The sequence below is a fragment of the Nematostella vectensis genome, chromosome 9 (assembly GCF_932526225.1).
Source record: "Nematostella vectensis chromosome 9, jaNemVect1.1, whole genome shotgun sequence".
NCBI lineage: Eukaryota > Metazoa > Cnidaria > Anthozoa > Actiniaria > Edwardsiidae > Nematostella > Nematostella vectensis.
The window spans coordinates 15,758,395-15,772,804 of record NC_064042.1 but is presented as its reverse complement, the minus strand read 5'-3'; the positions used below and the strand labels follow the sequence as shown (position 1 = coordinate 15,772,804).

The 14,410-nt window shown below is 43.3% G+C and overlaps 1 protein-coding gene across 8 annotated transcripts in view; it reads right to left on the bottom strand.

Moving 5' to 3' along the window:
* The window catches only part of LOC116617962 (receptor-type tyrosine-protein phosphatase F), a 150,992-nt gene that overhangs the window by 102,948 nt on the left and 33,634 nt on the right, over positions 1 to 14,410 (bottom strand). For 3 of the 8 annotated variants that reach the window (XM_048732735.1, XM_048732736.1, XM_048732734.1), the window contains exons 5-6: positions 8,587 to 8,835; positions 3,891 to 4,163 (exon numbers count right to left, since the gene is read on the bottom strand). The exons of 1 other annotated variant lie outside the window; for it this stretch is intronic. In XM_048732735.1, coding sequence (XP_048588692.1) covers positions 3,891 to 4,163; positions 8,587 to 8,835 — 522 coding nt within the window. Of the gene's footprint in view, positions 1 to 915; positions 2,328 to 2,548; positions 2,589 to 2,740; positions 2,763 to 3,890; positions 4,164 to 8,586; positions 8,836 to 14,410 lie in introns of those variants that run through there. 4 more of the 8 variants (XM_048732730.1, XM_048732733.1, XM_048732737.1 and 1 more) reach the window with 4 other exon arrangements.

The window sequence follows — 14,410 nt, the reverse complement described above, 5'->3', positions numbered from 1 at the left end:
GTAGGCGTGGGTGTACTCGGCGTGTGTAGGCGTGGGTGTTCTCGGCGTGTGTAGGCGTGGGTGTACTCAGCATGTGTAGGCGTGGGTGTTCTCGGCGTGTGTGTACTCGGCTTGTGTAGGCGTTGGTGTTCTCGGCGTGTGTAGGCGTGGGTGTACTCGGCGTGTGTGTACTCGGTGTGTAGGCGTGGGTGTACTCGGCGTGTGTAGGCTTGGGGGTACTCGGTGTGTAGGCGTGGCTGTACTCGGCTTGTGTAGGCGTGGGTGTTCTCGGCGTGTGTAGGCGTGGGTGTACTCGGCGTGTGTGTACTAGGTGTGTAGGCGTGGGTGTACTCGGCGTGTGTAGGCGTGGGTGTACTCGGTGTGTAGGCGTGGGTGTACTCGGCGTGTGTGTACTCGGCGTGTGTGGGGCGTGGGTGTACTCGACGTGTAGGCTTGGGTGTACTCGGCGTGTGTAGGCGTGGGTGTATTCGGTGTTTAGGCGTGGGTGTACTTGGCGTGTGTAGGCGTGGGTGTACTGGGCGTGTAGGCGTAGGTTTACTGTGCGTGTAGGCGTAGGTGTACTCGGTGTGTGTAGGTGTGGCTGTACTCGGCGTGTGAAGGCGTGGGTGTACTCCACGTGTGTAGGCGTGGGTGTACTCGGCGTGTGTGTACTCGGTGCGTAGGCGTGGGTGTACTCGGCGTGTAGGCGTGGGTGTACTCGTCGTGTATACGCGGTTGTTGATATTCAATTCCCGGTTGACGTTTCAGCTTCTTTAGTCTGCTTTTGACATAGCCCACTACTAGGCAATTAAATTACAGACAGAAGCTATCCACTCTCGTTGCAGCTGGAATGTTAGATAATGAGAGCGTAGATTCAGACTTAGGAAGGCGCCTTAGCATCTACTCTAAGGGATGCACAGATGACGACTGCGTCTCGTCGCGAATTTTTTTGTTTATGACACGCTGTACAAAAAATCAGATCTACTTGTTTAATACAACAATTAATGTGATTTCTTAAGGTTGGTTCGCACTTAAGCGCACGTAAGCGCAAGCGCACCGCATTGAATTTTCCGATTCTCACTGGAACGCAAGCGCAAAAGCAAGCGCAAGAGAACGCATCTGCTTGATTTTCTAGCGCTTGCGTTTATGTTTGACCCATTCTTGTGTTGCGCTTCCGTTTTTGTTTGCGCTTGCGTCCTTGTGAGAACTAGCCATTACAATCTAGTTGTAGGGAGCGCCCGCATTGTGACGCCTTGTTTGTGTGTGTCCTCTAATAACACATGGACCCTTCACCAATCAGAGCGCGCGATTTGTGTCGTTGTATATTTTACACTAGAGTTTAGATTTCTTTTTCCTCCACGTTTCCAAAATTACCAAGATCAGGGGCGGGTCTAGAGAAATACGCAGGGTGGGTCCAGAGAAGCACGGATCATGGATCAACATAGTTGATATCCTTTGGTCACTAGATCCATCTAGAAGCTTCTCTATCCAAATGCACGCACAAAATTTATTGTCTTTTTAACTACCAATTAAGGGTCAACCGGAGTCGAACACTTCTCGACACATGAGCAGGGTGGGGTCCGGATCCCTCAAAACTAAGAATTATTAAACCGACGTCACGGTGTTTTAATTTCTTCAGGACCTTATCAATAATTTTAACTAGTTTTTGAGACAGCTAAAAGAAAAAGACAAAATTAGGGGAGAATTTCTTGCAACACCCTGTACTTGAGAGTTATATGAGGCGCGATGTAAAATTTTTGAGAGCTAAAGGAAAGTACAAATGTTTCCTGCTTGAGATTGCATATTCCCGTCTTCGTCTTTGTCTGGCTGTTTTATTGTTATCGCCTTGATAGGAATAAATGCTTGCCTCCCCCTTCCCTCATTTATTACAATGGATATCATTTACGTTACATATTGCCACCTCCATTCAATGAATATCATTTACGTTACATATTGCCACCTCCATTCGCGCAACTCAGGTCTAGGCCCAGAAGTTTGGAATAAGCACAAGTGTTTTACGCATTCGTCCCCATGTCTCTGTGGCCTTTCGCTCCACCAACATTTCCATAGATGTGCAGTGGCTGGTAGTCTGGACACGTGCTCGTCAGTTCCGCGTATTGCCCCTCCCCACCCCTCTCAGGACCACTGCCACCCACAGCCTCGTATTCGCGCGGTCCACGTGTTTGACCACGCCCATCAGTGTAGGTGCGGGTGGTACGGTCTAAAGACTGGTAAGTGCTTGTCGCTGTGACTTCATCGTACGGGCTGCCATGGTTCTTATACGTGACGTCACTTGACGCAGAATTTGTGTGGGTGACTGGGTCAATCGTATTCATTGTTATTGGGTCCTGGGGAAAGCAATTCCATGATGTTCTTTTTAAAACGAATTTTCACAAAAGTACTCGTCATAGTTTCCCTATCCCCATCTTCACCAAGGTTCCTATTCGTATTATTACAGCTTCTTCCCTCGTTCTACATCATCTGTACATCTTCCTATCTACCTGGCTGTCGAGATATGATTTAAAAAGGTGGTGTCATGGAAAGATGGGAGAACGACGGTAGGACGTACCTCATCGATTGCCGCGATATTGAGAGCCCCTCGAGGAATCCTTTAAAATACCAGGCACGCATGTCACATCATTAGCAAGGAGTGGTTTGAAAAAGTTCGACAAATCACAAAGAGATTAAAAGAAGGCATAAGATGGAGAAGACAAGTTAAAGATAATAAAGCACGGATCTGACGATGGGTCACGTGACATACCTGGACTCCTGCTTGGATCTCCCTGTTGGTGAAATAAGAAAATGTTGATATTCTACATCGTAAGCATGAGTTTTTCCAATTAATGTATTCTTGGCAAACCTGTTCTGTATATGTAGACCAAAGACATCAGGTTCGAGACCAGGAGAACAGCGATGACTGTCGAACAAGCAGCAGTAACAGACACGCCTACAAGACAACGAGCACATCACGTGGTGTAATCATAGGGGCGTGCTACGTGACACTGGGTGTGTCACGCAATCTTGGGTGCAGGGTGTATTTAATAGTGGCCTCATCTATGGGTCATGTCACGCAATTTATGGACAAATTATCTCTATTGGTAATATAGAGGAAAGGGATATGTCATGCAACGATGTGTCATCCAACTCAACGGCGGCCTCATCTATGGGACAAGTCACAACAGACGTATCACGTGACACGGACAAATCACACTACTCAAAAGTAATGCAACGATCAGTAACACTGATAAAATGAGATCATTAGGGTTACTCACAAGACTCGCTACTTCTGACGAATGGTTCTGATTCGTTTTTAGCACCTATTATGACAAAGAAGTGCATCAATCATTACGTCATTATCACTATGATGCCAAGAGATAACTACGACTACAAGAAGTGCATCATTCATTACATCATCATTACTTTGAATCGGCAAAAAGGAAAAAGAAGGCGCCGGGCTTATTCATCGCCATATTTCCCTGAAACGCCTTTCTCTCCTTTGCGGTAACGGAGGTTGGCCTAATTTCGAGACATTACATGTTGGATTCAAGAAAATTTATTATATATATATATATATATATATATATATATATATATATATATATATATATATATATATATATATATATATATATATATATCAGCAAAAAGGAAATCCGAAGCAAAATAAAAAGACCGTGACAGAATGGAATGTAGGAAATGTTCACAACAGCCTGGAATATAACGCAGAGACAAAGCAAAAACATCCCCAAAGCATTTACAACTTCGTAAGATGACTCTTATATATATAACTATACTAGCACACCCCTTGGTGTAGTAAGAGAAACCCTTTGGGAAAGTAGGAGACATTTTAAAATGAAGCAGAAACAAGAAGAATACTCAAGGGAATAGCTGCCAAGTCTATGTTTACTTACACCATTGAGTAACGTAGATCAGGCGTTCCACTGACCCCAACAAGTCAGACGCCCGGCACTTGTACTGTCCATAGTCCCCTGCGTCTTGAGTTGTTGTTACTTGGAGCTGGCTGCCTCCAGAGATGGGGCTTACTCCAGCTGTGATTGGCTGACCGCCAGGCTTGTACCACGTGATCTGAGGTAATGGTACACCTCTGGCTTTACACTGCAGGCTCAGGATTTTTTTATTCCAAAACGACGTGTTGGTAGTTAAAGAAACTATCTCTGGCTTATCTGAATTAAAAAACTGCTGTTACTCCTTTATGTTTAGAAGGGGTATTTTTTAAAATTTATCTTTAAATATAGTTCGTTATACATTACCCCCCTTTGGGCACCTAGCTTAAAGGGATTAATTGCTCAAGCCAGCATATTGTATTTCAGTTATCTCTAGTCTTGATTGCTAGCACACGTTCACAGCTTCACTCTATAATTCTTTGTTCTTTTCAACGTTTATATATCAAGCTCATATTGACTTTATTGATTGCAAAAGTGCTCTTTGTGGCTATAATTTTCCTCGGAAATCCATCAGTTCGACAATGATAGCTGAGATAGTTGCTTTATTTGCATTTTTGTTTGAAAATTGCACAGGAGTGGTATTGATCGAGAACTATGCATCAAAAGAGCGCGGCGACGAAGAGGAAGGCACCGCGGAAGAGCTTCGAAACCTGATTCAAACTACAAAACGACATGAGCTCGAAGAATTCACCAACTTCGATGAGACCGACGATGTGTTCCGTGAGTTTGATCCCCCTGAAGCCGAAGAACAAGATCCCAGATCATGGCGGAAAAGACTTCCTTCGTTCAGATCAACTGCGTGGGAATCTTTCAAGACAGTATTTCTTATTCAAACTCTTGCTGGTACGGCCTTAGGCCTCCTTGCGGTTTCACTTGCGTTTCTTGACTTCAACACAGCAGATCTCTGCTACGACAAGACTGCAGAATGGGATAAGATGCCACGTGGCGTTCAAAGCATTCGAGCGACCGGCCAAGCCGTCGAAGGGTTTGTTATTGAGCTTTGGGACTTCCTTCTGTTGTCAACAGCATTTCCGTGGTCTCTGATGAAAGATTCATCTGATTGTCCGCTTTCAGGGGAATCAAAAAACTGATAAACTTCGCCCTTGGTCAAGACATTGGGGGCGTTCCTTCCGTTACTGTTGCTTCATTTCCGGATATGTCGTTTTGTGCTTTGAATGCTGATGCTTGCTCCCAGCCGCTAAAGGCTGCAGTTCCTGACTGTCGTGGCTTTTCCACGGGCGCTGATTATATTCATGATGTGTGTTTTCCTCAGCCGGTGGAGGCTGGTTTTCTAGACTGTCGTGGTTTTTCCACGGCCTTTCCTCGTGACTCTCAGCAGGCGAATGATTTTTATTTGTACGCACATGAGTTAGTTTTTCGTTCTGGTCGCCCGAACTTTGTGGTTTCTCGCCTGCCCGTTCCAAGTTCCCTAAAGATCAATACTTGGAGGACTTTGTTGTATGATTATGACGACCAAATGATTTGTGATTTCCTGGAGTTTGGTTGGCCGGTGGGTTTCACTGGCGATACTGTTCCTATTTTTGATGCTCGCACTCACCGGGGTGCGCTCAATTTTGCGGCTCAAGTTTCAGAGCATTTACAACGTGAAGTCTCGCTTGGTCGTGTCGCTGGGCCGTTTACGGATCCTCCCTTCGGGGGTGGATTTGTTACTTCACCGTTGAACACGGTTCCCAAGCGAGATTCTGAAGAACGTAGGGTAATTGTGGACTTGAGCTGGCCTAAGGGCGGTTCAGTAAATGATGGTATTCTGTGTGATAGTTTTCTGGGAGATCCGTTCGTGACTTGTTATCCCACTATAGATGACATTGTGGAAGCGATCGTGCAGTTTGGCCCGGGTTGTTTTCTCTATAAGAGGGATCTGCGGCAGGCGTATAGGCAGTTTCCTGTGGATCCCGGCGATTACCGTTTACTTGGGTATATTTGGAATGGACATTATTATTTTGACACTGTTTTAACTATGGGGTTACGCTCTGCTGCTCAGGCATGTCAGCGCGCCACCTCAGCGGTAGCTTGGATTCATCGACAGCAAGGAAAAGTTTTATTTAATTATTTGGATGATTTCATTGGGGTTTCTGAGGCTAGCTCTGCGACTTCCGATTTTGAGCAGTTGGGGTCTCTTCTCTCCTCTCTGGGACTGATCGAATCTGTTTCCAAAGCTTGTCCGCCTTCATTGCTCATGCTGTGTTTGGGAGTGATGGTAGACACGAATTCATTTACGTTGTCAGTTAGTCCTGAGCGGCTAACGGAGTTAGAGCTTCTCTTATATGATTGGAGGAACCGCAAAACTGCTCGCAAACGGGAGTTACAATCCCTAGTTGGCAAACTTGTGTTTGTTTCAAAGTGTGTTCGTCAGAGTCGGGTGTTTATCTCGCGCTTATTAAGTCTGCTACGAACAGTTCAATACAATCATCTTCACGTTAATTTAACCGCGGAATTTCGCAAGGATATTATTTGGTGGTGTCATTTCCTGCGGGAATACAACGGAGTATCTATGATTAAAACTACCTCTTGGAGTTCTCCGGGGGAAGTTTTTCTACAGACGCTTGCCTGGTTGGTTAGACTCAATTTAAGGCCTTTTTTCTATTTTGCTTATATTTTGACTTGACTCCATTACCAGCAGACATAGATACGGTCTGTCTTTATGTACAGTTTTTAAGTCGTTCGATTGCACCACCTTCGATTCGTAATTATTTAAGTGGGGTCAAGTTATTACATCTTTTTGCCGGTTATGACTAGGCATTTACTAAGGATTTTAGTTTATCCCTAGCCCTGCGGGGAGTTTCCCGTAGGATACCACATGTACCTCAGAGGGCTCCACCGGTAACTCCTAGCCTTTTATTGCTAGTTGCGCGAACAGTAGATTTTCAACATGATGCTAACTCTTCTACATTGTATTGCGCATTTCTCTTTGCATTTTTTCTTATGGCGCGTATAGCTAATATCGTACCGCGTTCTATTAAGGCATTTAATCCTACCCGCGATTTCACACGGGGTGATGTTTTGTGTAACGAACACGGGCTTATCGTCACGTTTAAGCTTACAAAAACTATTCAGTTCGGTCAGCGTCGATTACACATTCCTCTGTTACGTATTCCAGGCTCGTTATTATGTCCGGTCGCTGCCTATAACAACATGATTCGCCTGGTACCCGCTTCTGCACGCAAACCGCTGTTTTTATTGCTTGGTCATTCAGGCCCGTTTGCTTTGACGAAGTCCCGTTTTGTTACCGAATTTCGTCTGGCGCTTTGCTCAGTGGGGGTTGCTCATGCTGACTCATATCGGGGTCACTCATTTCGACGCGGCTGTGCCTCTTGGGCGTTTAACCACGGAGTACCAGGGGAAGTGATACAGTTGTATGGTGATTGGGCTAGTGACTCTTACAAATTGTATTTAGAATTTAGTAATCAATCAAAATTGGCGCTTGCTTCCCAGCTACGTGCTTCCATTCAGGCCAGTAGTTAGGCCTTCTGCACTGTTTTGTTGTTTGGCCGGTGGTTTGGTGGCAGAGAGGTTTATTATTATTATTTTAGTTTTTCATTTATCAGTTTGTAGTGATTTTATAATAAACTTCTCTTATGCCAAACACAAAACAGTGTCAGTGGTTTATGTTGGGTTGAGGAATTTACCCCCCTTTGGGCACCTAGCTTAAAGGGATTAATTGCTCAAGCCAGCATATTGTATTTCAGTTATCTCTAGTCTTGATTGCTAGCACACGTTCACAGCTTCACTCTATAATTCTTTGTTCTTTTCAACGTTTATATATCAAGCTCATATTTTTCCCGCCCTCCCACCCTGGGGTTTGTGTGAAGGGTGGCATAGAGGTTTATTATTATTATTTTAGTTTTTCATTTATCAGTTTGTAGTGATTTTATAATAAACTTCTCTTATGCCAAACACAAAACAGTGTCAGTGGTTTATGTTGGGTTGAGGAATTAGCTATATAAAGTTATACATAGTTTTGGCCAGTTTTAAGAATCAAGATAGACAAAGCATTCTATAGTCACTTGTTAACACAAGAAAATTCATATAAAAGTAAAAAAAAAAAGAGGAAAAGTTATTTAAATCAACATAAATACTCATAAATGTATTATTGCTTTATTTAAAAAAATATGACCCAAACAAAAGAAAAAAAGTCATCAATGCCATTAGCAAACTTGTTTGTTAAACTGATATTTGATTGAATAAGCTGTTACATATCGCCTGACTTAGCGAGAGTGTTTTCTTAAACGCTCTTTATACATTACTTTAGGAATTAACTCTACAAAACAAAAAATGTCAGCCCTGGTACACCCTGTTGGTAGGTAAACCCTGTTTGTGGTATACCCTGTTTGGGTACACCCTGTTGTATAGTTTGCTAGAACACCTGTATAGGCACTGGGAACCCTGTGTAATACCAGCCTCGTTCTCGGCTCGTTCTCGGCTGGGGGCAAGAGGGCCGATGGACGGACTAAACTTTGGTGTAGTGAAACCTGACCCTTTGTCTTATCTTAATACTGGCGTTGGGGCATTTTGTAGGTGTGCCTTGGAAAACAAAATTTCAAGAAAGAATGGAAAGAATGTCACAAAAGAATGCGCATGCGCACTATTGTTGCCACACCCTGTTGGTAGGTTATCCACTTACAGTTGACAGTGACTTGTACCGTGGTTGTGTCACTCCCCATCTCATTAGTAGCCGTGCACGTGTACGTCCCCGCCTCTGACCTGGTCACGCTGTTGCTGTAATACACACTGGTCCGTGACACCACTAGACCATCTCTAGACCACGTGGAGGTTGGGGCGGGGTAGCCGTCAGATATACATGTCAGTTTAAGAAAGTCTATGGTCTCGTTAACGGTTTGACCGGGGTAGCTGGAAATAATGGATGGCTTGTCTGAAAAAAAGAAAAAAAAAAAACAGAAGCTTATCTTCAAAGTGAAGATTATGAAGCTTATCTTAAAAATGATGCTGAATCTATATAGGGAGATAATGATAAAGACATTACGAGTCTCTCCCTCTCTGTATTACAAGGAAAACTAACTTCTATTGGCCATAAATCACCAAAGAGAAAGCAGCATTACTGAGTGAATCAAAAGGGATACATATGCTTATGTTAAAATGATGGTTGAAGGCTTTCATAGAAAGTGCTCAATACTCGAAAGTAGAGCGGTGTATAGTGTTGGTTTGAGAAAAATACAAACTACATAGGTTTCCCTACAGGTCTGTTTCGTGGTTGCCCACTCATCAGGGGATTCCCTGATGAGTGGGCAATCCCCTGATGAGTGGGCAACCACGAAACAGACCTGTAGGGAAACCTATGTAGTTTGTATTTTTCTCAAACCATATGCTTATGTTATGTATACATAACTTGAAAATAATAGCATGATTTAAAGCAAGCATCGAAGTTAATTTTGAGAATCTAAACATGTTGAAGTCAGCAAGAAGTGTTGTGTATTTGTTAAAATCATTATTTTGCCTGGAACGGTAGGGGATGAAAATGAGTGGATAACGAAATGTACGTCAAATTGTACGTGTAAACAGATCTTACCAAATCATCATTGCCATACAGAGTATTTACGTTTTGCATTTAGATCAATTACATTCTACAACATAGAGCACTTACATTTGACATCATAGATCACTTACATTTGACATCATAGATCACTTACATTTGACATCATAGACCACTAACATTTGACATCACAGGCCACTTACATTTGACATCATAGAGCACTTACATTTGACATCATAGAGCACTTACATTTGACATCTTAGAGCACTTACATTTGACATCATAGAGCACTTACATTTGACATCATAGAGCACTTACATTTGACATCACAGAGCACTTACATTTGACATCATAGAGCACTTACATTTGACATCATGAAGCACTTATATTTGACATCATAGAGCACTTACATTTGCCATCATAGAGCACTTACATTTGACATCATAGGGTACCTACATTTGACATCATAGAGCACTTACATTTGACATCATAGAGCACTTACATTTGACATCATAGAGCACTTACATTTGACATAATAGAGCACTTACATCTGACATCATAGAGCACTTACATTTGACATCATAGAGCACTTACATTTGACATCATAAAGCACTTACATTTGACATCATAGAGCACTTACATTTGACATCATAGAGCACTTACATTTGACATCATAGAGCACTTACATTTGACATCATAAAGCACTTACATTTGACATCACAGAGCACTTACATCTGACATCATAGAGCACTTACATTTGACATCATAGAGTACTTACATTTGACATCATAAAGCACTTACATTTGACATCATAGAGCACTTACATTTGACATCATAGAGCACTTACATTTGACATCATAGAGCACTTACATTTGACATCATAGAGCACTTACATTTGACATCATAGAGCACTTACATTTGACATCATAGAGCACTTACATTTGACATCATAGAGCACTTACATTTGACATCATAGAGCACTTACATTTGACATCATAGAGCACTTACATTTGACATCATAGATCACTTACATTTGACATCATAGAGCACTTACATTTGACATCATAGAGCACTTACATTTGACATCATAGAGCACTTACATTTGACATCATAGATCACTTACATTTGACATCATAGAGCACTTACATTTGACATCATAAAGCACTTACATTTGACATCATAGAGCACTTACATTTGACATCATAGAGCACTTACATTTGACATCATAGAGCACTTACATTTGACATCATAGAGCACTTACATTTGACATCATAGAGCACTTACATTTGACATCATAGAGCACTTACATTTGACATCATAGAGCACTTACATTTGACATCATAGAGCACTTACATTTGACATCATAGAGCACTTACATTTGACATCATAGATCACTTACATTTGACATCATAGAGCACTTACATTTGACATCATAGAGCACTTACATTTGACATCATAGAGCACTTACATTTGACATCATAGATCACTTACATTTGACATCATAGAGCACTTACATTTGACATCATAAAGCACTTACATTTGACATCATAGAGCACTTACATTTGACATCATAGAGCACTTACATTTGACCATGACATAGTGGATGCTGTCCTTGTCTGTATGTTTCCAGTGACGGTGTTTACTGCAGTACAGACATATTGTCCAGTGTCTGCCTTTGTGGCACCAGCTTTAGTAAAGACGTTACCACTGTTGCTATGTCCAGATCCTGCCTTTGATCAGGAAACCATTGGTGTCGGGTTACCAGCCACTACTCATCATGTACAGCGGCGCCCAAAATGGCTGCCACGGCTTTTGTAGCTTGGTGAATCTTGTCTCTGTTTTCATGTGTCATTGCTAGTTGAAGGCGTTTGACTGTCAAGATGATTAACAATCCATCGAATGTTGTACCGGTATACTTCTGCCTGCCTATCCTGGCTTTCTGGTCGTTCCTTCCGTGCTATTTCCACTTGAAGGCCGTCGATCGAGGAAGCCATGTTGCTACGTTGACATCTGAACCCGTTGCATCTACTGGCTGGTCGTATAGCAACCAAGAACTCAAGACTATAAGGAAATCTCAACCTAAACAACGCTTGGAGCCCAAATTATGGCAGAAACTCGGTGATCTTGGAATTAGGAAGCCCTTTCGATCACGAAGAAAGCCAAGACAAAGTCGCCATGTTTGCACCGGTCTTCCTGTTGTGACAACCGTCGACTCCACAGGTCACCCACAACTCAGTTCTGGCTGCCCCACCAATTCTTCCAGCTCGCAAACAGCACACTTCCCAGTCATCCCGGACATTATCATAGCAAACATGCAATCACTTCTTCCGAAGCTAGACGAATTATACGCAGCCATCATGCAATTTCCAGCGGGAATTATCTGCTTAACGGAAACCTGGCTGAATGAGTCTCATCCCGATCCATTAATCCACCTACCAGGTTACCTGTGTTTTAGAAATGACAGGAATACAAGTCGGGGCGGTGGATTCTGTACCTATATCAACTCTCAGTACCCTTGTAGGAGGTTACCAGAATTTGAAGACCTCTCCATTGAATCTTTATGGATTAGTGTTAGACCCTTTAGGCTTCCAAGGAGTGTATCCACGCTGCTTATCGGAGTCATCTACCACCCTCCTTCCAATGGAGAGATGAATCGTCAACTTGTTGACCATATCGACAAGAACTGTGAGTCTTTCCTCTCAAAGCACCCCGATGGCCTTGTAGTTGTCACAGGCGATTTCAATCCAAGCAGCACCGGAATTAAGGCTCAATATGTCACTCACAAGACCGGCCTGACTCAGATAATAAATGTCTTGACCAGAGACACCGGTATACTCGATTGGTGTCTGACCAACAAACCAAAGTACTTTCAGCAACCTTTACAGCTCTCCAAGATGGGTAGTTGCGATCACTACCCAATCCTAATCAAGCCCAACTTGTCGGTTACCAACCCCAAAGCCCACAAGAGCTCTGTCTGGCGACGAAACTTGCGGCGCAGCAACCTGGACGCCTTTGGCCGCTGGATCACTCATTTTTGCTGGAATACCATCTTGAGTCTTCAGACGGCTAGGGAGAAATTTGAGCGGTTCTATACTGTCATCACTGGCGCTGTGAACACTTATCTTCCCTTGCAGAGAGTTCAAGTCTGTGCCACAAACAAACCCTGGATTGGGACATCACTTTGTTCCTTGATTGCTCGCAGACAGAAGGCTCTTACCACCCTCGGTAAAGACTCTCGCCTGTACAAAGAACTCAGGAATCAAGTGCAAAGAGAGTGTAAAGTATGCAGAGAAAGATACTATTCCAACAAAGTTGCTGCGCTTAAAGAGTCAAATATTTCCCGCTGGTGGCAGGAAGTCAAATGTCTGAGTGGCTCTGTTGTCTCAAATGAGTGGTGGCACCAGCTGATGGATGACTCTACCCCGTCGGTCCAGATTCTTGCTGAAAGATTCAATGAGTTTCTCTTTGGTCTTACGTCTAATTTCGCGCCCATCAGCCAGCAAGTTACCTGCTTGGGGCCAGTCCCCCCTGAACTGCTTATCACCCCTGGAAAGGCGTTTAAAGCCCTAAGTCGCATCAAAGTGAAAAAGTCATCTGGACCTGACCCAGTCCCTAGTGTCATATGGAAGGAATTTGCCCCTGAACTGTCTGATGTCGTCTGCAACCTGTACAATTCCTCATTGATGGAAGGCTTTGTTCCCCAAGAACTGAAGGAGTCGATTGTCCATCCAGTGCCAAAGTGCTCCCCTCCAAAGACTCTGAGTGAGGACCTTAGACCCATTACCCTTACTTCTCAGTTAGCTAAAGTTATGGAGGGATTTGCACTTGATTCGCTATTCGCATGCGTCAAGGATAAGCTTGACCCTAAACAGTTCTCTGTATCAGGGAAGTCTACTGTGCTGGCCCTGGTGTATTTTCTCCATTGCATCCTTGAATCGCTTGAAAGAGGCGAAAATTATGTGCGCATATTTTTTGCCGACTTTTCAAAGGGCTTTGACTTAGTCGACCATAACGTCTTAATGTCTGAGCTCGACCTCCTGGGAGTCAACGAGTATCTCCAAAATTGGATTGCTGCCTTTCTCACAGCCCGACCACAGCGCGTCAAAATCAGTGGCCACACCTCATCGCCTGTGTTCCCTAATGGGGGCATACCACAAGGCACTAAGCTTGCTCCACTATTGTTTGCTATACTTGTAAACAGGCTGGCGAGCACTTGGCCATATCGCATTAAGTATGTTGATGACACCACCATCTTTGAAGTGATTCCCAGGTGCTCGCCAAGTTATCTGCCATTTATTGCTAATGATATTTGCAATTTTGCTACGGAGCGTGGGATGAGGCTCAACCCCAAAAAGTGTCGGGAATTAGTCATTAATTTCCTGCAGTACCAGCCCTCACCAGTTAATGCCCTGCAACTCATGGGCTCCGTGATTAAAAGGGTTGAAAGCTACAAAATCCTCGGCGTCCACATTAGCTCAGATCTATCGTGGAATAAGCACGTAGACTATGTAGTTAAGAAGGCAAACAAAAGGCTCTACGCTCTCCGGCTCCTTAAGAAATCTGGAGTACCGGTCCAGGATCTTATTGCCATCTATTGTGTACTCATTAGAACTGTTGTGGAGTACGCAGGTCCAGTATGGGCTAACATAACAGGGTTCCTTGTCGACATTGTTGAGGGCATCCAAAAGAGGGCCCTCCGTATCGTTTTACCCCATCTACGATACAAGGAGGCGTTGGAAACCAGCGGGCTCCAAAGTCTTGCTGACCGCAGGCGCGAGCTTTGTATCAGTCTCATGACCTCCGCTAAAGAGCTAGAAATAAAAAATATAAATATATTTTTATTAGCACCCTCTATTATACAGATATTACTTATTAAATAAGAAAAGGAGAAAAATAAATATAATTTTTATAATTGGGCACCAGCCGCATTAAGAAATAGCATAGCTAATCGAGCTTA